Source organism: Giraffa tippelskirchi, chromosome X (genome assembly GCF_054371585.1).
Source record: "Giraffa tippelskirchi isolate mGirTip1 chromosome X, T2T-mGirTip1v1.2.pri, whole genome shotgun sequence".
NCBI lineage: Eukaryota > Metazoa > Chordata > Mammalia > Artiodactyla > Giraffidae > Giraffa > Giraffa tippelskirchi.
In genome coordinates this window covers 146,871,066-146,895,542 of record NC_137289.1, presented here as the reverse complement: position 1 = coordinate 146,895,542, position 24,477 = coordinate 146,871,066, and the positions used below count along the sequence as shown (strand labels likewise).

General features: G+C 45.8%; 1 protein-coding gene across 6 annotated transcripts in view; it reads left to right on the top strand.

The window, feature by feature from the left end:
- Positions 1-24,477, top strand: part of CLCN4 (Cl-/H+ antiporter 4) — a 71,201-nt gene that overhangs the window by 13,652 nt on the left and 33,072 nt on the right. For all 6 annotated transcript variants that reach the window (XM_081566142.1, XM_081566138.1, XM_081566140.1 and 3 more), the window contains exons 3-4: positions 17,183-17,337; positions 20,602-20,701. In XM_081566142.1, the coding sequence (XP_081422268.1) occupies positions 17,194-17,337; positions 20,602-20,701 (244 nt within the window). In that variant the 5' untranslated portion in view covers positions 17,183-17,193. The remainder of the gene's footprint in view (positions 1-17,182; positions 17,338-20,601; positions 20,702-24,477) is intronic.

Below are 24,477 nucleotides of genomic sequence, written 5' to 3'. Positions count from 1 at the left end.
GAGAACTTCACAGGTGGCGCTAGAGGTAAACAATCCGCATATCAGTGCAGGAGATGAAAGAGACATGGGTTTGATCCCGGGGTCTGGAAGATCCCTGGGGGAGGAAATGGCACATTACTTGAGTATTCTTGCCTGGGGAATTCTATGGATAGAGGATCCTGTCGGACTACAGTCCATGGGGTCGCAGAGAGCTGGACACGACTGAGTGACTGAGCACATGAGGATGAGGCCCTGGGGATGTTCTTCATCCTTGATCCTGGGCACCGGAAACGCCAAGACCTCAGGGCCCTCTCCCTGCCCTCTGGAGTGGGGGTGTGAGAACACTGAGTTCATTGTGTCACCCGGAGGAGGCCGTTTGCAGTTGGCCTCATCCCCTTCCCACACGCAGGCTGTGTTCTGAAAGGGGACAAAGAGCTCTGGGGCCACAGGAACTGTGCCATGGCAGAGGGGGCTGCTGGGCCCCTGGACGGGGGCCGAGGGGGAAGCAGGAGCTGGAGGCCGAAGTCACCCTGCTTGACTCTGCCAGTTCCAGGCAACAGTTTGAAATTGACAAAGGTTAATACTTGTGTCTCTGGGTGTCCTGTGGCTTTGAGCTTTTTTTCTCCTGGGCCACCAGGGGGCTACTGTCACTGTTGGTGCCTCTTTGTGTAATCCCCCCTCCCCGCTCCCTGCCCAGGGAAAGGACTGGGCAGGGGCTGGAGGATTGGATAGAAGGGCGGACAAAGCATGGCCCCTCACTGTCCTAAAGGTGTCTACATTTTAGAAGTGAGACTCTATCGTCTCAAATGGATTTGAAGTTGGTGGGGTTTCAGGTCAGATGGAGAGGGGAGGGAAAACGCTTTGACTGGTTGGGGAAGTGACCAAGACATTGCTTTACAAAAAGGCTGAGGACTCTGCCTCCTGCATTCATACCTGAGTGCAGTCTTAATCCACACTGAATCCATCAGGAGTGACTCTGCCACCAGTGGGGCATGCTGGAAGGGACAGCATGTCTTGAAGCATGAAGAGTAGTCTGGCTTATTGGGCGGCTACAGGAACTGTCAGCTTGCAGTCCACCCCCACCCCCGGCTACAGGAACTGTCAGCTTGCAGTCCACCCCCCTCCCCACTGTGATAGGTCCAAAGTCTGCTCCTTTGGGCCCCTGCGATTCTGGGTCACAAGCCTGTGGTCGGGTGTCAGCCAGAATGCTGGCTGGCTGCTCAGAGGTGGAGATGTGTCTTTATATTTGTCAACCCAGTTTTTTTCCAGGGTTTAAAGCAATAAAGGAAAAATCGAGATGAATTGAGCACTTAAGGAAACCCCCAGACCCTAGAAGGGGAAGGCAAGCCATGCCTTCCAAACTCACATTGCACCAAAGGATAGAACTGGCGTGGGAAAGGCATGCAGTCAAAGAAGCGTGTCCCAACCTCTCTCGTTTTCATCTAGTGACTTGAGTATGGTTTACATATTCATTTTATCCTGTGTATATGCACAGATAAGCTGTTTTTCTTGTATTTTTGAGTTTGCCTCTGCAGTGATGTCCAAAGCCTTGAGCTCACTGCTTGATAGAGTTTTCTGTCTTTTGATGGATGTAAATTTTTTGTTTTTTTTGAAAAAGTGTTTATTGAAATGTAGTTGATTTCCAGTGTTGTGTTAGTTTCAGGTATATAGCAAAGTGATTGTTTCATATATATATAAATATACTTTTTTCTGCATTCTTTTCCATTATAGGTTATTGCAAGATATTGCATAGAGTTCCTTGTGGTATAGAGTAGATCCTTGTTATTGATCTATTTTGTATATAGTAGTGTGTGTATTTTAATCCCAAACTCCCTCTCTAGCCTTTTCCCCTTTTGTAACCATAAGTTTGTGTTCTGTGTCTGTGGGTCTATTTCTTTTTTTATAATTAAATTTATTTATTTTTAAATTGAAGGATAATTGCTTTACAGTATTGGGTTGTTTTCTGCCAGACATCAACATGAATCAGCCATATGTCCCCTCCCTCTTGAACCTCCCTCCCACCCCATCCCATCCTTCTAGGTTATTACAGAGCCCTGGTTTGAGTTCCCTGAGTCATACAGCAAATCTGTGGATATATTTCTGTTTTATAAATAAGTTCAAGTGGATCATTTTTTAAGATTACACATAAAAGTCATATCACATGATATTTGTCCTTCTCTAACTTTCTTCACTTAGTGTGATCATCTCTAGGTCTAGATGGATATAGTTTTTTTCTAATTTACTTTGAATTGGAGGATAATTGCCTTACAATGTTGTGTAGGTTTCTGCCATACATCAGCATGAATCAGACACAAGTATACATATGTCTCCTCCCTCTTAAACCTCCTTCCCACCTCCCACCCCATCCCACCCCTCTAGGTTGTTACTGAGCCCCAGTTTCAGCTCGTTGGGTCTTACAGCAAATTCCCCCTGGCTATATATTTTACATATGGTACTGTATATGTTTCCATGCTACTCTGTCAGTTGGTCCCACCCTCTCCTTCCCTCACTGTGTCCACAAGTCTGTTCTCTATGTCTGCGTCTCCATTGCTGCCCTGCAAATAGGTTCATCAGTACCATTTTTCTATATTCCATATATATACATTAATATATGATATTTGTTTCTCTCTTTCTGACTTAACTTCACTCTGTATAACAGGCTCTCAGTTTATCTAACTCATTAGAACTGACTCAAATTCGTTCCTTTCTGTGGCTGATTCATGCTCGGTTGCTCAGTCATGTCTGACTCTTTGCAACCCCATGGACTGTAGCCCGCCAGGCCCCTTCGTCCATGGAATTTTCCAGGCAAGAATACCAGAGTGGGTTGCCATTTCCTTCTCCAGGGGATCTTCCCAACCCAGGGATCAAACCTGGGTCTCCTGCATTGTAGACAGATTTTTTTACCCCCACAGGGAAGTGTCTAAAAGGCTCCTTTGATCCACTTTTGGATTAAGGCAAAGAATTTCTCCACTTCAGTGCTGTTGGCATTGGGGGCTGTCCTATGCATTGTAGGATATTGAGCAGCATCTTACACTAGATGCCAGCAGCATACCTCGTCAGATGTGACAAAATGTGCCCAGTGTCCCCTGGGGACAGGAGCCACTGGTCTGTCCATCTTTGGTGTCTGCTGCCCGGCCTCATTCCTTCCCACAACCCTAAACCTGCCCTAAGGGTGGTGGCTCCCATGTTAGCCACTCCCTTTGAAGGAGGGACCTGGTTTTCCCCATCATCTGCACGTAGCTTTGTGTGGGTCCTTTGCTCACCCCCAGTCAGTGGCTATGCGTGGTGGTTGGAGACTGTCGTTGGCCAGCCTGGGTCATGTGCCCACATAGCGGGGAGTGGGGGAAGCTTTGGTACCAAATGGGCGGAGGGACAATTTTAGAGGGTGAGAATGGCCCACTTTTGCACCCCTGTGTGGAGCTAAATGCTCGGCTGGGCTGTCATCCACTCAGTAACAAGCTCATCTGGCAAACGCCAGGTGCCATGCTTTCCTGACCCATCCCCAGGCCACCCTCGGAGGGCGCTCAGCCCTTTTTCAGGTGAGCAACCTGGACTCTGCCAGGCTGAAGATGTGCCCACGTTGGCCTGCAGAGCCCCGGGGTCCTAACTCCCTAGTCCCCCTTCAGTTTCCTCCCCCTGGGTCGCTGTCACAGAGCTGTTTCGGAGCATCCTGTTCTTCTCCAGACACTTCTGCGCTTCGAAAGAAAGTGAGCAGGACCTCCCTGGCGGTCCAGTGGTTAAGACTTCACCTTCCAGTGCAGGAAGTATGGGTTCCATCCCTGGTGGGGAGCTAAGATCCCAGATGCCTCAAAGCTAAAAAATAAACCCTGAACATAACGTGGAAACAATATTGTAACAAACTCAGTAAAGACTTTAAAAATGATCCACATCAAAAAAATCTAAAAAAAATAAACCCCAGAACATTATACAGAAACAACACTGTAACAAATTCAATACCGACTAAAAGATTGTCTGCATTGGGAAAAAAAAAAAAAACCAAAACTTTTTTTAAAAGGCGAGCGTTTTTTAGACAGCCCCAGAGTACCTGCCCATCGAACGGGAGCTTCCCTTCCTACCATAGTCCCTTTCGACCCAAACCTCCATGACCATGAAGAGTGGGGAAGGGCTTGTGCTCTAAGGAAAAATGACACTACCATCGCCGAAAGAAGGAATAGATGCCCTGGGCAAAAGCCACAGATGAGAATCTGCATTTACTGATGGGCAGGTCACTTTTTCAAATTGCAAACTATAGCAAACACTCCGCAAAGTGCGTGATACCTAAGTATATGTCTTAGTGGATTGTACAAGAAGCATCCATGCCTCCACCCCACTTACAATGTATATGATTCCTTGTAGATGGGATCACTGGAGAGGAAATGGCAACTCACTCCAGCATTCTTGCTGGGAAAATCCCATGGACAGGGAAATCTGGCGGGCTACAGTTCGTGGGGTCTCAAAGAATTGTACCCGACTGAGCGACTGAGTACTCACAGATGAGATCACAGTGCAGATTCTAATGGGTCCCAACTCTGATCAGCAGGCTTGTGAGAGCTGCTCATTGCAAGTATATTTACGGAAGCACTGGAGTCAGAGGGTGATTACTGAGTCAATGGACATGAGTTTGAGCCAACTCTGGGAGTTGGTGAAGGACAGGAAAGCCTGGCATACTGCAGTCCATGGGGTTGCAGAGAGTCGGACACGACTGAGTGACTGAACAACAGCAACAACAGAAGCCGAGAAGCCACTGAAGGTGACAGAGGAGTGACCACAGGTCGCAGTGGAAATTGCTCTTGATTTGGCTCAGGGCACAGAGCCCAAGCCATGGGCTGCAGAGACAGGAGTTCCCGTAACCTCAGGCAGGAGTTAGGGCTAAAGGAAGCTGAGGGAAGGATGGCAGGGGAGGCAGGGAAGGGTACTGGTTGCAGCAGATGGAGAAAGGAGGAGGCAGGCCCCGCCCAGCAGACTCATCTGCCGGTGGCAGCAGGGCTGCTGGCAGAGCACCCTCTGGTGGCTCAGTGTTGCAATGACACTCTTAGAGCCCAGGGGTTCTCAGGCTGGTGGCCTTCAGAGGAGTGGCTGGCAGGCATCGGCCCCGCCCCGAGGTTAGTGCCTGGTGTAATCCACGCAGGTTGCAAGAAAAGCGACTTTGTAAAGGCTGCTTGTGGTTGGTTGGTGGAGCCTCTGGAAAATCTGTAAGACTTGCAGTGTTTTTGCAATTTTTGTTTTTTTTAGTTGCCGTCCAAGGTCTGGCTCTGAACTCAGTGTTCTTCCCTTTCCACCCTGTCCTGTGAATATGGGTGACCTCTAGCCCTGATGACCTTGACCGCTTTGTCAGAGAGATGCTATGACCTTATTTTTATTGACATGCCAGGCGCATCTGCAGTCGTGAAGCATTAGGATAGCTAATTAGTTGGAGAAACTTTTCTGATTGTAGGATGTCATAGAAATGTGTGTGTGTGTGAAGAACTACCTTTTGTTTCACTGAAGCTTTCAGGTTGAAATGTTGCTAGTGAGGACCTGTGGTTGCATTTGCGGGGTCTCATCCTTCCCTTCCAGAATCCTGTGTGAGACGGCTGCGCCTCTTTATCTTTGTGCATTCCCTGTGGATTTGGATGCTTCTTTGGCTGCTTCTGTTGGTAGGTGAGGCTTTCAGGCCTGCCAGTGACTCTGACAGCTTGGATAGGGGTCGGGCCGGTAGCAGATGCCCCATGAGTGCTTGTGTGAAGCAGGGCTGGCAGCCCCCAGCCACCAGCTTGCTGCTTGTTTCTGGAAGTCACATGTCAGGGCACCCGGGCACACTCCTTTCCGCTCTGTCTGAGCTGCTTTGAGCTTCAGTGACCAAAGGGCCTACTGGAGCAATTGTGACCAAGATTGTATGGCCCCTTGAGCTGGAAAGAGTCCCCATCTGGCCCTTTGTAGGAAACATTAGCCAACCCTAGAAGGGCAGTTACATTACTGTGAGGGGACAGGAAGGAGAAAGGTGGCGAAGCTGGACTGCTAGAAGGGCTTATAAGGCTGGGAGGAGAATTTGGTAGCAATTTCTATCGTGTCCACACTGCCGAAGGACCTGTTGGAACTCCCCCTCAAGTGACCAGCCTTCCTTGTTGATTGGAGACTTTTAATCTGAGTTATGACTTTGCATTCCACCTGCTCAAGTCATCTGGGGATTAACTAGTAGAGCCAGTAGGCAAATAAGTTGTCACGGTCTGACTCTGGAGAGGAACTGGCATGAACGTTGTCAGGGTCTCATGGTACCCGGCCCTACTGGGCCGAGAGAGGAGGGGATGAGTGGAAGGGCTTTATGCAACTTCTTGGAGGGGGTGTGCATGGAAAATGATGGTGGCACCATGTGTAATTGATGGAGGCACCACGTGTAATGGTTCCAAGTGGAAAATCAGCCCAATGTCCATCCACAGGACAGTGGATAAACTCATTGGGGTTTGTTTCCAGCATCGAATACCATAGAACAGAAAGAGGCAAAGTACGTCATCCCGTGGACCAAATCCAGCTCATCCCCTGAGCCAAGAATGAGCTCAGAATGGTTTTTACATTTTTAATGATCAAAAGAAACTGAAAGAAGAATAATTTTTTGTGACAGGTGAAGATTATATGAAATTCAAACTTCAATGTCCGTGAATCAAGGTTTATTGACACACAGTCCCAGTCATTCATTTGTGTATTGTCTCTGGCTGCTTCTATGTGACAGAGGCAGAGTTGAGTAGTCCTTGTCAGAAGCCACGTGGCCCACAAACCTCTAAACCTTTGCTATCTGGCCCTTAATGGAGAAAATTTGCTGTTGAAGAGCACAGAGAATGAACAAGTGATAATTAGATAAACTCAACAACATGGATAGATCTTATAGAACAAAAGAAACTGGAAACAAAAGAATCCATTTGTATAAACTTCAAAAACAGGCCAAATTAATCTGTGGTATGAGGATAGTGAATACCTTTAGGGGTGGAGGAGGGCCTGGAAGGGGCCATGAGAGAGCTTCTGGAAGCTGGTCATGTTCTGTTCTTGATCTGGATGCCAGTTATGTGGGGAATTTGAGTTTGTGAAGATTTGTGGAGGTGTATACTTAGGATTTTTGCCTTTTTATAAACAGATGTTTATTTCAATAAAAAAAAACTTCACTAAGAAAAGTGGTTTCAGTCTGGCAGCTCCTCAAAGAGTTAAGCATAGACTTTCCATATCACCCAGTAATTCTACTCCTAGGTGTCTACCCAAGAGAACTGAAAATACATGTCTGCATGAACACTTGAATGATGATAGCAGCATAAGTCACAATAGCCCCCAAGTGCAAACAGCCCAGATGTCCATCAGCTGATGAATGGATAAGCACAATGTGGTCTGGCCACATAATGGAATATTACTCAGCCTTAAAAAGGAGTGAAGCCTTGACGGTCCAACATGGATGAACCTTGAATATATTATGATAAGAGAAAGAAGCCCAGCACAAAAGACACATATGACATGATTCTGTTTCTATGAAGTGTCCAGATGAGTGCTTACCAGGGGCTGGGCCAAGAGAGTGACTATACTGGGCATGAGCTTACTTTTAGAGAATAAAAGTTCTGGAGTTAGATAGTAATGATGGTTGTATGACCTGGTGAATGTGTTAAATCCCACTGTAAAAGGGTGACTATTATGGTATGTAAATTATATCTAAAAATGTGTAGGAAGAAAACAGTTGCTGTCACCTCCGGTGCATCTCTGTAAGCCAGAAGGAAAAGGTTCCAAGATGGCTGCCACCTTACCTGCTCTTCTGTGCTCCTCTTCCAAACACAGGTGACGCAAAGGTTGACCAGGGGAAGGTCTGACTTTTCCACAGGGTAATCCAGACCTGCCCCTAGGCCAGCCGAGTAGTGCAGAGCAGTTTCCAGAATGTAGCTAAAATGAAGACATTAGATTTGCTGCTTCTCTTTACTAAAACTGCAGTTCTATGAAAACCAGGGCATATCAGAAGATTGTAAATAACTTGTTTCCTGGACTTCCTCGGGGATTATGCCCAGCCCCACACCCCACCTTCCTGATCGCTCTTTCTGTCTGGTCTGATTAGAGAGAAATTAGATTGCGGCAGCTACTGGTGTGCATGCATTTCCATTGAAGAGGGGAACATGGCCTCTCAACTTCTTGCAGGTTACAAGATCCCCCTACTTACCTGGGGCTCACTTTTTCTGTGTGTTTAGTAATCTCTTATGCGTTACACTTCTGGATTCCCATTTGTAAGTGTGAAGGGCAATAATGCTCACATATATCACTATAATTTTTGAGGATGTGAGATTATCACTCAGATGATCTCATTTTAACTTTGCCAACAGGGAAGAGTATGTTTTTTTAAAATATGCTTTTCTGCTCTGTAATAACTGATATAAACAGTTGGCAGTGAAGATAGCTCTGAAATTTCTGGAAAGTCCCCTAGGCTTAACCAATATCTGTACAGAGACAAAAGGTTTTGAGAAATTAAAAAATGTTTGCTTGTCCCCATGCATGTGAAAGGGGCTAGTAGTAAGTTTCAGGCCCTGTGTCATGTGCGTGCACTCTGGACTGGAAAGCACCTGAGAAACGGTCCAGCCCAGGACTCTGGTTTTTGAGAGGAGGGCAGTGAGGGTCAGCGGAGATCAGTGGAGGTCACACAGCCAGATGGGATTAATGCAGATTTCTCGGTTAGCAAAAATAGATGTCTTTCATTTGAAAGAAAATAGTCTCTGATAAATGTAAAGACTTTGAAGAGCTTTCAGGAAAAGATATTTAAAATGCCAGGCATGGGTTCATGCTTTAATGGCCTTATGGTTTCTTGGTAAACAGAAATTACCAAGGGTCCCCCAGAAGTTCGGTGTGACTTTGCTTAATCTCCTTGAGCAGAAATGGGATCCATCAAGTTGCTTCTGTCAGCTGCAGACATCAAAGGGCGGATTAGATAAACTGGGGGAACCAAGAAGCGTGCAGGGTGGTAGGGAAATGTGTTTTCATGAAACACTTCAGGTTTTTCATTTGTCAAACAGTTGTGAAGCCCCAGCAATCCTGTATCAGGAGTAAAGTGCTTCACAAATGTCTGCTGTTTAAGGGTGCTAATAAAATTCAGAGGTAGATGCTGTTAGACCACTCCTACCCCTTCCCCCCAAGTTCAGAGATGGGTAGACTGAGGCACAGGTTAAGCAACTAGCCTAAGGTCACAGAGCTACTCAGTGGAAGAGCTGAGATTTGAACCAAGGCAGTGCTGTTTCAAAGCCTGTGTTTTTAACCACTATGCCATGGTGCCTTTCCAGTGGTAATTATTCAAAATGTAGAGGGGGAAAAGCATGAAATTAAAGAGCCAGATACGTGATACTTTGAATTCTTTTAAAATATATCTGTGAAGGAAATATACCAGCATGTTACAGCAATTCTCTCTCTAAAGTGTAGAGAAAGGTTGCTGCTAGGAGCCGTGAACAACGCTGGGATTCTTGGCCTCCAGAGGAGAGGCATTAGATCCAGGACCAGTGATGAGGCTTGATTGCTCAGAGCTTTTTGTGTAATAAAGTTTTATTAAAGTATAAAAAAACACAGATTTTGAACTGTGGTGCTGGAGAAGACTCTTGGGAGTCCCTTGAACAGCCAGGAGATCAATCCAGTCAATCCTAGAGGAAACCAGTTCTGAATATTCATTGGAAGGACTGATGCTAAAGCTCCAATACTTTGGCCACCTGATGTGAAGAGATGACTCACTGGAAAAGACCCTGATGCTGGGAAAGAGTGAAGGCAGGAGGAGAAGGGGACGACAGAGGATGAGATGGTTGGATGGCATCACCGACTCGATGGACATGAGTTTGAGCAAGCTCTGGGAGTTGGTGATGGACAGGGAAGCCTAGCATGCTGCAGTCCATGGGGTCGCAAACAGTCGGACATGACTGAGCGACTGAACTGAAAGTATAAAAGAGATAGAGAAAGCTTCTGACAGACATTAGGAGGGGACAGAAAGAGTGCCCCCTTGCTGGTTTTAGCAAGGAGTTAGATACCTATTAGTCAGTCAGTTCAGTCGCTCAGTCATGTCCGACCGTTTTCGACCCCATGAACTGCAGCACGCCAGGCCTCCATGTCCATCACCAGCTCCTGGAGTTTACCCAAACCCATGTCCGTCGAGTCGGTGATGCCATCCAGCCATCTCATCCTCTGTCGTCCCCTTCTCCTCCTGCCCTCAGTCTTTCCCAGCATCAGGGTCTTTTCCAATGAGTTAGCTCTTCGCATCAGGTGGCCAAAGTATTGGAGTTTCAGCTTCAACATCAGCTTTCCAGTGAACACCCAGAATTGACCTCATTTAGGATGGACTGGTTGGATCTCCTTGCAGTCCAAGGGACTCTCAAAAGTCTTCTCCGACACCACAGTTCAAAAGCATCAATTCTTGGGTGCTCAGCCTTCTTTATAGTCCAACTCTCACATCCATATATGACTACTGGAAGAACCATAGCCTTGACTAGATGAACCTTTGTTGACAAAGGAATGTCCCAGCTTTTTAATATGCTGTCTAGGTTGGTCATAACTTTTCTTCCAAGGAGTAAGTGTCTTTTAATTTCATGGCTGCAATCACCATCTGTAGTGATTTTGGAGCCCCCCAAAATAAAGTCAGCCACTGTTTCCACTGTTTCCCCATCTATTTACCATGAAGTGATGGGACTGGATGCCATAATCTTCGTTTTCTCAATGTTGAGCTTTAAGCCATTTTTTTCACTCTCCTCTTTCACGTTCATCAAGAGGCTCTTTAGTTCCTCTTCACTTTCTCCCATAAGGGTGGTGTCACCTGCATATCTGAGGTTATTGATATTTCTCCTGGCAATCTTGATTCCAGCTTGTGTTTCTTCCAGCCCAGCATTTCTCATGATGTACTCTGCATATAAGTTAAATAAGCAGGGTGACAATATAAAGCCTTGACGTACTCCTTTTCCTATTTGGAACCAGTCTGTTGTTCCATGTCCAGTTCTAACTGTTGCTTCCTGACCTGCATACAGGTTTCTCAAGAGACAGGTCAGGTGGTCTGGTATTCCCATCTCTTTCAGAATTTTCCACAGTTTATTGTGATCCACACAGTCCAAGGCTTTGGCATAGTCAATAAAGCAGAAATAGATGTTTTTCTGGAATTCTCTTGCTTTTTGGATGATCCATCGGATGTTGGCAATTTGATCTCTGGTTCCTCTGTCTTTTCTAAAACCAGCTTGAACATCTGGAAGTTCACGGTTCATGTATTGCTGAAGCCTGGCTTGGAGAATTTTGAGCTTTACTTTACTAGCGTGTGAGATGAGTGCAATTGTGTGGTAGTTTGAGCTTTCTTTGGCATTGCCTTTCTTTGGGAAAGAAATATACCTATTAGCAAGCTGCTAATTAGAGAAAGGAAACGCCTCAAAACTGAGAGAGCTGCACCAGACCCCTTACCCACAACATGCATTTTGGCATCAGCACAAGATGAGTCATCCCAGGCCATAAAACAATTGACATGAATCTTGAAGAAAGGCAGATTTCCAAGCAAATGCATAGTTCATTAACATAGCTTAAGAAGACATTTCCATAAGAAAAAGTGCTGCACTCAATATGCCAGCTAATTTGGAAAACTCAGCAGCAGCCATAGGACTGGAAAAAGTCCCTTTTCATTCCAGTCCCAAAGAAAATTAGTGCCAAAGATTATTCAAACTACCGCACAATTGCACTCATCTCACACACTAGCAAAGTAATGCTCGAAATTCTCCAAGCCAGGCTTCAACAGTACATGAACTGTAAACTCCCAGATGCTCAAGCTGGATTTAGAAAAGGCAGGGGAACCAAAGATCAAATTGCCAACATCCGTTGGATCATTGAAAAAGCAAGAGAATTCCAGAAAAACATCTATTTCTGCTTTATTGATTACACCAAAGCTTTTGACTGTGTAGATCACAACAAACTGTGGAAAATAAGGAGATTGGAATACCAGACCACTGTACCTGCCTCGTGAGAAATCTATATGCAGGTCAAGAAGCAACAGTTAGAACTGGACATGGAACAACAGACTGGTCCCAAATTGGGAAAGGAGTACGTCAAGGCTGTATATTGTCACCCTGCTTATTTAACTTATATGCAGAGTACATCATGAGAAATGTCAGGCTGGATGAAGCACAAGCTGGAAGCAAGATTGCTGGCAGAAATATCAATAACCTCAGATATGCAGATGACACCACCCTTATGGCAGAAGATGAAAAAGAACTAAAGAGCCTCTTGATGAAAGTGAAAGAGGAGAGTGAAAAAGCTGGCCTAAAACTCAACATTCCGAAAACGAAGATCATGGCATATGGTCCTATCACTTCATGGGGAAACAATGGAAACAGAGACTTTATTTTCTTGGGTTCCAAAATCACTGCAGATGGTGATTGCAGCCATGAAATGAAAAGATGCTTGCTCCTTGTAAGAAAAGCTATGACCAACCTAGACAGAGTATTAAAAAGCAGAGACATTACTTTGCTGACAAAGGTCCGTCTAGTCAAAGCTCTGGCTTTTCCAGTAGTTGTGTATAGATGTGAGAGTTGGACTGTAAAGAAAGCTGAGTGTCGATGAATTGATGCTTTTGAACTGTGGTGTTGGAGAAGACTCTTGAGAGTCCTTGGACTGCAAGGAGATCCAACCAGTCCATCCTAAAGGAAATCAGTCCTGAATATTCATTGGAAGGAGTGATGCTGAAGCTGAAATTCCAGTACTTTGGCCACCTGATGGGAAGAACTGACTCACTGGAAAAGACCCTGATGCTGCGAAAGAGGGAAGGCAGGAGGAGAAGGGGACAACAGAGGATGAGATGGTTGGATGGTATCACCGACTCAATGGACATGAGTTTGAGCAAGCTCCAGGAGTTTGTGATGGACAGGGAGGCCTGGAGTGCTGCAGTCCATGGGGTCGCAAAGAGTCAGACATGACTGAGTGACTGAACTGAAGTGAGCTCAAGATTTGAGATGTTAAGTTCAGGTGGAACTAGGTGTTGCCATGACAACACAGGATTGGAAGAGAAAAGAAAAAAAAAAGGTCTGCCACTTGCAGTTTTAGTTCCTCCTCCTCTGGCCCCCCACCGAGGCTATTAACAGTCTCAGTATGATGACAGATAATTGCTGTTTTCTTTTTGCTACTTTTCCGAATTTTCCATGATTTTTTTGGTAAGTTGGGTGGTAAGTTGTATTTTTGAAAAAAGGTACAATATTTCTGATTTTGAGTGCTCTTCTAGAGCCTTGCCATTCCCTTAAAAAGGAATGGAATTTCCTTCCCTCCCCTTGAACTCGAGTGGTGTTTTTGTGACTTCCTCAATGAAAGGAATGTGGCCAGGGGAATTCCCTGAAGGTCCAGTGGTTAGGGGGGCTTTGCAGGTGGCTCGGTGGTAAAGAATCCGCCTCCCAATGCAGGAGACGGGGGTTCCATCTCTAGATGGTGAAGATCCCATGGAGAAGGAAATGGCAATCCATTCCAGTATTCTTGCCTGGAAAAACCCCATGGACAGAGGAGCCTGGTGAGCTACAGTCCATGGGGTTGCAAAAGAATCGGATATGACTTAGTGACTGAACAACAGCAACAACCAGTGGTTAGGACTTGGTGCTTTCACTGCTGGGGCCTGGGTTCAGTTCCTGGCCAGGGAACTATGCAAAGTCACCACCTCCTTCTGAGTCCCCTAAAAGGCCCCCAGTTAGATCTACAGATTAGATCATATTTATTTTCCTTTACCAATTATGTCTGATTGTCATGACCATGTCATGCTCTATCACAAAGTTTAAAGTTGCAGTTGTTCTCCAGAGTGACTTTTTGTTTCAACTGTTATTGCCCAGAGTTGTTGCTTGTTTAGAGATTTGGTTAAGGTAACATGAAATTCTTTATAATAGAACATCCAAGTGTCTGCAGCTCTTTGCTCTACTGCTGGTTAGGTTTTTCTTACAGGGGTTCCCTGTGGTGAGTTAACAGCCTGCCACCTTCTTTTTCCCATTAGAGATTTTCTTTATTGTGTATAATACAAGGCTATTACCATCTTATTTTTGTAAAAGTGAGAATGAAATCTTTGCTTTCCAACTTTATGCCTTCCCTTTTCTTATTGGTTGCTACTGACTTCTGCAATATACTTCTTCCCTGGGCGCTCATTGGTGGGTATAGTTTTCAGCTTGGCATGGCTCAAACCTCAAACTTTTAAAGTTTTAAAAGCAGCTAAGTTGCACAGTCAATAAATCCGTTACTGTAGCCACTTTACTGTGTATAGGGTGATTACTCCACTTTGCCCATAGCGACTTCTCAATTTGATCAAAATGCAGTTTTGTCAGGTCATGGGTGAGTCCTCCAGATGTAAAAATACATAAAACAGTGAGAGAAGCCTGTGCGCAAATATTTTAACAACCACCCTTCCCTTCTTTAACCATCTTTATTCTGGCACTTTTGTGGTCTCCGCCTTATAATTCACATTGCCGTGCTCTTTGCCAAAGTAATTTTAATTTAGTGCTTATTCCAACCTCTTGTCTTTGTAAGAGTATATGATTTTTCTCGCTAACTGGGGGTGAGCATTGGTCCTGCTGCAGAGCGTTTTCTCTGGGTCAGATGAGTTCCTACGTGATCTGTAAATCAGGTTCTAATGGCAGTGTAACTGCGAGAGATGTCTTGGTTTATTTGCGATTGTTTTCCAGATGAGGGGAGCCAGGGTAATGGGAGTGGAATTGTTATCTTAGGCAGGAAAAGAAGAAACACGCAGCTTTGCTACTGCCCTGGCAGCAGGCGCCCTTTTGACTGGATTTTAAGGAAAATTAGAAGTGAGTGTCTGCACTCAGGGCAGCTTGCCCAGGGCAGCGTGCCCCCAGCCTGGCATGGCTCTTGGCTTGTCTTAGTCTGTTCGGGCAGCTATAACAAAATACCACAGGCTGGGTGGCTTATAAACAATAGATATTTATTCCTCACAGTGCTGGAGGCTGGAAGTCTGAGATCAGGCTGCCTGCATGGTTGACTGAGGGCTCTTCTCCCAGTCACAGATTTCTTGTGTCCTTATGCCGTGGAAGGGGCCAGCATGCTCCCTGGGGTCTCTTTTATATCAGCACTAATCCCACTCATGAGGACTCTGCCCTTAGCATCCAGTCGCTTCCCAAAGATCCCACCTTCTAATACCATCCATTGGGGATTAGGGTTTCAACATATGAATTTGGGATGGGGGCACAAACATTAAGACCATAGAATGACCCTCCCACCAGTTAAGTCTTGCCAGCATATTCACTCTCCCATTGCTGCTACTGGTGGTGGTGTTCAGTCACTCAGTCATGTCGCACTCTTCATGGCCCCATGGACTCCAGCATGCCAGGCTTCCCTGTCCTTTACCATCTCCCAAAGTTTGCTTAAAGTCATGTCCATCGAGTCGGTGATGCCATCCAACCATCTCATCCTCTCTCGTCCCCTTCTCCTGCCCTCAATCTGTCCCAGCATCATGATCTTTTTCCAGTGAGTCAGTTCTTTGCATCAGGTGGCCAAAGGATTGGAGATTCAGCTTCAGCATCAGTCCTTCCAATGAACACCCAGGGCTGATCTCCTTTAGGATGGACTGGTTGGATCTCCTTGCAGTCCAAGGGACTCCCAAGAGTCTTCTCCAACACCACAGTTCAGAAGCATCAATTCTTCAGCACTCAGCCTTCTTTATGTTGCATCTCACATCCGTACATGACTATTGGAAAAACCATAGCTTTGACTCGACAGACCTTTGTAGGTCTTGGCTATCCACACTACAGCCCCAGAGGCTGCCTGCCTGCATGGTCCACTTTATCTCCTAGGTGAGCTGGTTACTGGTTTGATTACAGTGATTTGGTTTTGAGTGGTAGGCCTCAACCCTATTCCCCTCCCCTGCACCAGCTCTCTCATTTTGATGTCCTGCTTTTGCAGAAGGTGAGGTTTTCCAGAAATGTGTGTAGTCGACCGTCAGTATGACTGGCTCCATATTTGTGAATTTGCCTTCTCAATAAAATGTATTTGTAAGCCCCAGAGCAATCAGTACTTGTGGTGCTTGCAGAGTGCACGTGGTGAGCTGCCAGAAATGCATGATCCTTGCTGAGGTTGGAGAAGGTGCTATTCCGCCATCTTGTTTTAGTTTCCAGACCAGAAACAAGTGTCCTTTTCACAGTTTCTTTAGTGCCATATTTTTCACATTTTTGTTCCTTTTTTTTTTTTTTACTGGTAATTTCATTGTTTCCAACGGCCCTGAGATACAGGGTGGGAGGGCCTGTAGTGTTTCTGAGCCTGAGAAGGCTGTGCTATACCTTATGGAAAAAATACGTGTGTTAGACAAGCTTCCTGCAGCTTGAGTGACAGTGCTGTTGGCTGTGAGTTCAATGTGAATGAGTCAACAATATATATTTGATATTTTTGCTGTCGTTGTTTACTTTCTATGTTGTGTGTGACTCTTTTGCAACCCCATGGACTGTAGCTCATCAGGCTCCTCTGTCCATGGGATTTCCCAGGCAAGAAGACTGCAGTGGTTTGTCATTTCCTTCTTTAGGGTATCTTCTCAACTTAGAGATTGAACCCGCATCTCCTGTATTGGTGGGTGGATTCTTTACTGCTGAGCCATCTGGGAAGTCCATATGTATCTGATAAGGTGTCTTTAAATGGAAACACAAAATAAAGTTATATATTGATGTTGTGACTAATTCTCTTATGGACAGTGCTTCAATACTCACTAATTCAGTGGCCACGGTGACTTTATAGCACATAACTGCCTCAAATAATAAGTAATTAATGTTTGGGTTTCCCCAAAATTCATATGTTGAAACCTAATCCCCAGTACAATAATATTAGGAGGAGGGACCTTTGGAAGGCGTTGAGGTCATGAAGGTGGGCCCCTCCTGGATGGGATTAGTGCCCTTATGAAAGAGACCCAGAGACCTCCATCACATGAAGACACAGTGAGTAGATGGCCACATGAACTAGGAAGTGGACTCTCAGCAGGCACCAAATCTGTTAGTGCCTTGATCTTGGACTTGCCATCCTCTGAAACTGGGAGAAATGAATGTATTTTGTTCATAAGCCAACCAGTCTGTGGTATTTTTGTTATAGCAGTTGATGCTAACTAAGACAGACTGTTTTCATCACAGCAGAACCACTTATACTGAAATCAGTCTTTCTGGTACCAGAAAATAGAGCACATAGATTGTCCTTCCAGGACTCTGCAGATGCCCTGCTTTCATTTCTAATCACAGATTTTCTCTTCCAGATGTAAATAGCATGGTCAATACAGGAGTGATCAGTGGTTCTGGAAACCTGATGGATTTCCTCGACGAGCCATTCCCTGATGTGGGGACATATGAGGACTTCCACACCATCGACTGGCTGAGGGAAAAATCACGGGACACCGACAGACACAGGAAGGTCTGTGCTATTCATAAAGCTACATTGAGGGGAATCCCTTCAGAGGGCTTAGTCATGCTTTCACCAGATAGTTACCGAGCTAGTACTTGGATTCATGCATCACGTTGTAAGGCAGGTTCTAGAGAAGAGAAGGAAGTGATGTGAACACATAATTATAGTACCAGGTGCTTTGGGTAGGAGGCTATGTCATACCAAGGTGTGGTATGGAGGGCGAGAAGGGAGCTCTGGAACCAGATAGATCGGGTACATCCTGACTAGGCCACCTTCAGGCTGGGTCACTTTTGGAGTGCTATTTCTGTACCTTGTCTTCTCATTTGCAAGGATGAAGTTAATTATACCTATAGATAAATGAGGCTGTGTGTGTATGAAAGCACATATTACAGCACCTGACATCTCGCTGGCATCAAGATGCGTTTTAATGGACTCCAATAAAGCTGTGTATCAAGTGCTGTGGGATCATTGAGGAGGGGCCGTGAAGGAGGGACTTTTTAGTGAGGGTGGCATTTCGGTGGGGTGTTGATGGATGAGTAAGAGTGTGATAGGCAGAGGAAGGGGAAAGGGTCCTAATCAGGAGCTGCCCTTTTATAGGTCACAGGAACATGAAAGACTGCACATTTACGCAGTTTAAGGAGCTCTGAGGTCTGGTGGCAGATTCAAGGAAGGAGAGGACCAGAGATGAGTTTGGGTGCATGGGCAATGGGGCCACATTGGGAATGACTGAGTAGAAGAGTTGACATTTCCTTTTGATGGCCACAAGAGAGATGCTCCACCAGGGGGTAAACAGGAAGCTTGGAAAAGAGTTCAGGAGAAAGAGGAAGAAGATCTGACAAGAGTGCCAACGAACAGAGGCTTGGGGTCACGATCCTTCACAGGAGCCATTGGCAGGATGGGGGGCAGTACTGGGGTCAGGATGATGGCCTGGCTGTGGTCAGAAGGGGGTGAGGCCTTGTATGACGAGATGGGAGAAAAGCAGAGCAGCAGATTTTAGGGGGAAGCCACCGAGTTATGTTTCAGCCGCTGTGAGTTTGAGCTGTTTGTCCAGCCTGCAGCCCTGTGCCGTTCAAGGGCATAGTCAGGATTGTGGTGGAGAAGGAGGGGTCCTTGGCGTGTGAGTGGGTGCTGAAGCTTTAAAAGTGGTCCAGGTGGCCTGGGTCTAGAGAAGGAGAGATCAGGAGTGTTGCCAGGATTTCGTGGGTTCCGTGGGAGGGACTGGGGACTAGGGATGGATGCTTAGAAGATTCAGAGGTGAAGGAGGGCAACCAGCAGAGTGTCCGCAAGTGAAAGGGGGAGAGAGTGGCAAGGATGGCGTGCCCTCCACCGAGAGGTCAGGTCAGAGATGCAGCAGCCACAAAGGCAAGAACAGCTTCAGAGAGTCTGAATGAGCTGTCATATCCAAAGTGAGACTGAGTCACATCGCGTTACACAATGGCAGGGAAGGGAGGCTGAGAGATGTGTAGGGAGTGAGGTCTTGCGGACACTGATGCAGGCGATTGGCTCTGACCTGGAGGAAGGGAGGCGAGGGGGCAGCCTTCCGTCCGGAACAGGGGTTGCAGACTGTGGCCCTTGGGCAAATCCAGTGCATCGCCTGTTACCAGAAGTCCCACTGCTTTGGCACAGCCCCGCCTGCGCATGCGCGCACTCTTCATGGTTCTTTTTGTGCGACAACCACAGACTCCAGTAGTTGCCACGGAGACCATCTGACCTTCCGAGCTGAAAATATTGACTTTCTGTCTCTTTATAGGAAATGTTTGCCAGCCCTTGCTCTTAAGGGTGTAGGGGAATGATGATCTCAGGGATGTAGGATTTTGTTAACACAGGGAGGGAAAAGGGGGCTCCTACAGTGTGTGTAGACGTAGGCATCTGCCTGGGAAACGTGGTCCATGCGGCCTCATTCAGCGTTCTTGCTGTTGATCAAAACCACAATAAGTTGTCACCTCATACAGGTCAGAATGGCCATCATCGAAAAGTCCACAAATAATAAATGCTGGAGAGAGAGAGTCTACAAATAATAAATTCAGAGAAGAAGGAATCTTCCTAGACCGTTAGTGGAAAGGTCAGTTGGTACAGCACTATGGAGAACAATATGGAGGTTCCTTAAAAACTAAAAATAGAGTTATCATATGATCCAACAATCCCACTCCTGGGCATATTAGTGAAAACTCTTAACTGTTTACATGTAAGACATGGAAGCAACCTAAGTGTCCATCAGCCAAGGAATGGATAAAGAAGATGTTGTATATACGTACAGTAGAGTACTATCCAGCCATAAAAAATGAATGAAAGAATGCCTTTTGCAGCAACATGGATTCAACTAGAGATTATCATACTAAGTGAAGTCAGACAGAGAAAGACAAATATTGATGTCGCTTATATGTGGAGTCTAAAATGTACAAATGAACTTATTTAATACAAATGAGCTTATTTACAAAACAAAAACATTCCCAGACATAGAAAAAAAACTTATGGTTATCATAGGGGAAAGTAGGGAGGAGATAAATTAGAAGTTTGGGATTGACAGATACACAGTACTACATATAAAATAGATAACAACAAGGTCGTACTGTATAGTGCAAGGAACTATATTTAATATCTTGTAATAACCTATAATGGAAAAGAATCTGAAAAAGAACATATCTATTAAATTGACTCACTTTGCTGTACACCTGAAATTAACGCACCATTGTAAATCAACTATACTCCAATAAAAAAGAAGTTAAACACTTTATAAAAAAGATGTCCAAAAGTCCATAGCTGTAAACACACACATACACACACATGTTCTTATGCTTGGAATGTACCAGTTAAATAAAATGTATTTGACCAAGATGTTCTTGCTGTTAACACGTAGCCTGGAAAACCAAAGAATGAAATGAAATCTTTGTTGAAGAGGGTCTTTTGTGAACAGGCATTACGATATAAGCTAAAATAGTGATTTGTATTGAAAATGCTGACACCGAAGTGACGTCTCCCTTCAGAATGACTTTGGAATAATCAGGGATCCAGTCATGCTTAGTAAGGTTTTTTTACTTAAGTGATTTTTTGGGGATTCTGATTCTTTGGAGATTGTCATCCTCATAGCTCTGTGAACGAGAAAGCCCATCTGACCATCATGCTCCGTAACTGAAAGAATCAGCTAAGTGGCCATCTAGCTGCATAATTACATTTGTTTTCTCAGTCACCCTGTTTCCTGAGGAAACTGTTGCAGAAACGAAGTTTGAATTGGAATGTGTATCCACATCAGCTCTGATGTCTTTTTATTTCTAGATAACCAGCAAAAGCAAGGAGTCCATATGGGAGTTCATCAAGAGCTTGCTGGATGCCTGGTCGGGATGGGCAGTCATGCTGCTCATCGGCCTGCTGGCAGGTACGTGCTGTTTCTCTTGTACTTCATGCCAAGAGTTTGTGGCTGAAATATCTAAGGGCAAAATACATGACTTGCCAATATATTATCAGTGAAGCAAGGAGACCCCAAGGCATGGGTGGACCAGATACAGTCATTGGAAAGCAGTACCAAGAGAGCTGTGCTTCCCTGGTAGCTCAGCGGTAAAGAATCCAGTGGCCAGTGCAAGACACACGGGTTTGATCCCTGGATCGGGAAGATCCCCTGGAGAAGGGCATGGCAACCCATTCCAGTATTCTTGCCTGGAGAATCCCATGGACAGAGGAGCCTGGCAGGCTACAGTCCATGGGGTCGCAAAGAGTAAGACATGACTGAGCAACCAAAAGCACACACTTCACGTTCTGTAGGACTCGGCTGTGGAGCAGGCTAGAAAGGATGGGAACGTTTTGCTGTCTGAAACATCCTGTGAAAATGAACTTGACTAACAGTGGCAGGCCCTGGGATGAACATCAAGAGATGCTCCCAGTAACACGAGACGCTGCAGGGTCTGAGAGAGGCCTGGGAGAGGTACCTCCAGACCTTGGGTTGTTCTGACCCTCAGGGACTCCTTCATTTTTATAATCCCAACACCATGTTTGTGACCCATAGGTGTTTTCAGAGCAAATGAACGTGTATCTGGAGGGGACGACTCCCCTTTTAATAGCAAACGCTCCAGCCCTCCATGGAAATCGTTTCCTGAAATTTCCTTCCTCTTAGGAGGCTGTGAAGGTTAATGTCAAAGAGGAAAAAACTGATCAAGTTAAAGAGATTTCCTTAAGAAAACCCTCTGCCTATAGTAACATCATAGTTATGGTTATAGGGCTGATCAGAGAATGACTGTGATATGGGTCCAGTGTAGTACATGCTATCTGACAGCACTCCCATGGGGCACAGAGTGAAATTTTGTGATTGGAGGACTCTGATTTCTGGCCGCCTGTCATTTGTTACATCTACAATGGTGGGAGGGGCTCGGTTGCCAGGGAAAGGCTCTGTGTGCCTGGCGGGTAATAGAGGGCCCAGAAAAGTGCTGAAGTGGCAGTCCTCTCCCTCCAGTCACAGCAGCTGCCCATCTGCCCCATCCTGCCCTTCCACTCCCCGTGGTGCTCCCTGTGGATACTGGTAGCAGTTCGTAGATATATGACATTTTGCCACCCCTTTGTTTGACTGCTAATGTGAAGACCTTGAAAGGAAGGCGGAGAAGTAGTTTGCTGTGAATTTTGATGTCTTTGTTTAGAATAGATTTATAAAACTCTACCCAGTGTTATTTTTGGCTCCTGGAAAGGAGAGATGGACGTGGGAAATGAAGGAATCTGAGTAGATGTTCTGGCCTAGATTTATCAACTGATCCAAGAGCCCAGTTGGGCTGTCTTTAACACATCAGATACCAACAACCTGGCTTCTCTGGTAATCCAATTTCCCTCACTTCTTTTAGGTGGGATCACCTGGGGATTTAAAAATACTGCTGCCCAAATTTCAATTAAATAGTACTCCAGAAATGACGCCCTAGCATTATGAGTAAAGCCCCTTCCACCTGTGATGCTGATGTGCAGCCGGGGGTGAGGACCGCTGGTGAAGGGCGATCCCATTGTCACATCAGGAGATAGAGGAGGGAGGCAAGAAATGGATGATCTTGAGGATGAAGGTGGCAAAAGTGTTCCTTTGATCTGATGTACTGGGAAGGGAAATCCAGAAAACAGTGCCCCATTCACCTTCCCATTCCCCAGCTGTCTAATGGTGGTGAGACCCAGGAGTCCCACTGCCTGGCCTGTCACCTCCTTAGTGGCAGCCTGGGTATTGTATTCTGACTCCTAAGACGGAGAGACCCAACCTGCAGCTCCTATGAGGGGCCTTAACCCAGAGCCGTCGCTGGGGGTCGCTGTTGTTCCACACAACGTTTTTATTCGAAGGTCATCTTTCTTGCTACCTTTTCTAAAAGTACCATTCTCTCTCTTGGAGCTTCATCTCCCTCGCCCACCGTTATGTATGTATTGTGTATGTATATAACAGCTTTATTGAGCTATAACTCACACACCATACAATTCACCTTGTTAAAGTGGTTTTTAGTGTATGCACAGAGTTTTGCAGCCAACACTAAGATCGATTTTAGAACATTTTCACCAGCTCCCAAAGAACCTCCCTACCCTTTAGCTATCAGCTGCAGTGCCCCCAGCCTCTTTTTAGTCTTAGACCACCACTGATCTACTTTCTATCTCTGTAGATTTGCCTATTCTGGACATATCATAAAATGGAATCATATAATATTTGATCCTTTCTGACTTGCTTGCTTCATTTAAGCATAATGTTGCCAAGGCTCATCCACACTGCTGCATGTGTCCATACTACATTCCTTTTTATTGCCATCCTAGGTGGACCACATTTTGTTCTTCCATTCAGCAGTTGATGGGCATACGGGTTGTTTCCACTTTTTGGCTTTTGTGAATATGCTGCTGTGAACATCAGTGTCCACATCTTTGTGAGGATATATGTTTTCATTTCTCGTGGGCAGACACCGAGGGGAGAATTCCTTGGTCAGATGGTGACTCTTGGTTTACCTTTTTGAGGATCTGCCCACCTGTTCTCCGGCACCATTGTGGGAGATGGCCGCCACTGGAGCACACTGTATTCTTCTCTCCGTCACTTACACCTTTTGTCAGAGCCCCTCACTTGGTGGTGGTTTAGTCACTAAGTCATGTCTGACTCTTGCGACCCATGGACTGTAGCCCTCCAGGCTTCTCTATTCATGGGATTTTCCAGGCAAGAATGCTGGAGTGGGTTGTCATTTCCTTCTCCAGGGAATCTTCCCAACCCAGGAATCGAACCTGGCTCTCCTGCATTGCAGGCAGATTCTTTACCAACTAAGCTACAAGGGAAACCCCCTTACTTAGTTACTTATTTAGTCTAGTGTCTTTCTCCCTGCGTGAGGTGGGATTCCGTGAAGGCAGGGACCTGAGTTTGCTTTGTTCAGTGCTATACCCAGGGTGTAGAGCTTACTTGTATAGTAAGCAGGTGCTCAGTAAGTAGCCCTTGAGTGAATGGATGGACCTGAGTTTTCTGATTTTCATTCATTTGTTGCTCTCATTCATTCAACCTGATATATAGTTCCAGCTGTACACCTGACATGCATACAACAGTGGACAAGGCAGGGGGCCCTTGCCCACTTAAAGGGGACACAGGGTCTGAATGCCTGGCCTGATCCCTATGGTGGCACACGAACCAGACAGACTCTCTCCCTGCCCCACTTATAGACTAGTCGGAGTATGTGTGTGTATGTATGTATACACACACATATATAAATATAATCCTATCAGGATGTGGTAAGTATGGGGATGGAGGAATGCCTGGGAAATATACTTAGCCCAGACTTAGGAAATCAGGGAGGGCTTCCTGAAGGAGGTGATGGAAATGCCAGCATCTGGAAGATAAATAGGAGCTTGCCCGGTTGGGGGAGGACAGCGCTGTCTGAGGCGGTGCAGAGAGGAGGGCCTGGTGTGCTCAGGAACGTGACGTGGGCAGCGTGTGTGGGGTTAGTGGTGGAGAGAGAGGAGCCTGGAGAGAAACTCAGAGACTGAGGAAAGAGCTTGTGTGCTGCTGAGGATTTGGGCAGTTCTGGAAAGAACAATGGGTGACCACTGATGAAACAGGAGACTGACAGGGCCAGGTGGCCTTTTGTTGGTGTATGGCTGCCTTTGGTGTTGATGCTGACAGGGAAATAATATTGTAGTAAAGACTAGTAAAAGTTTGAAAACTTTGGTAGCTTGAGA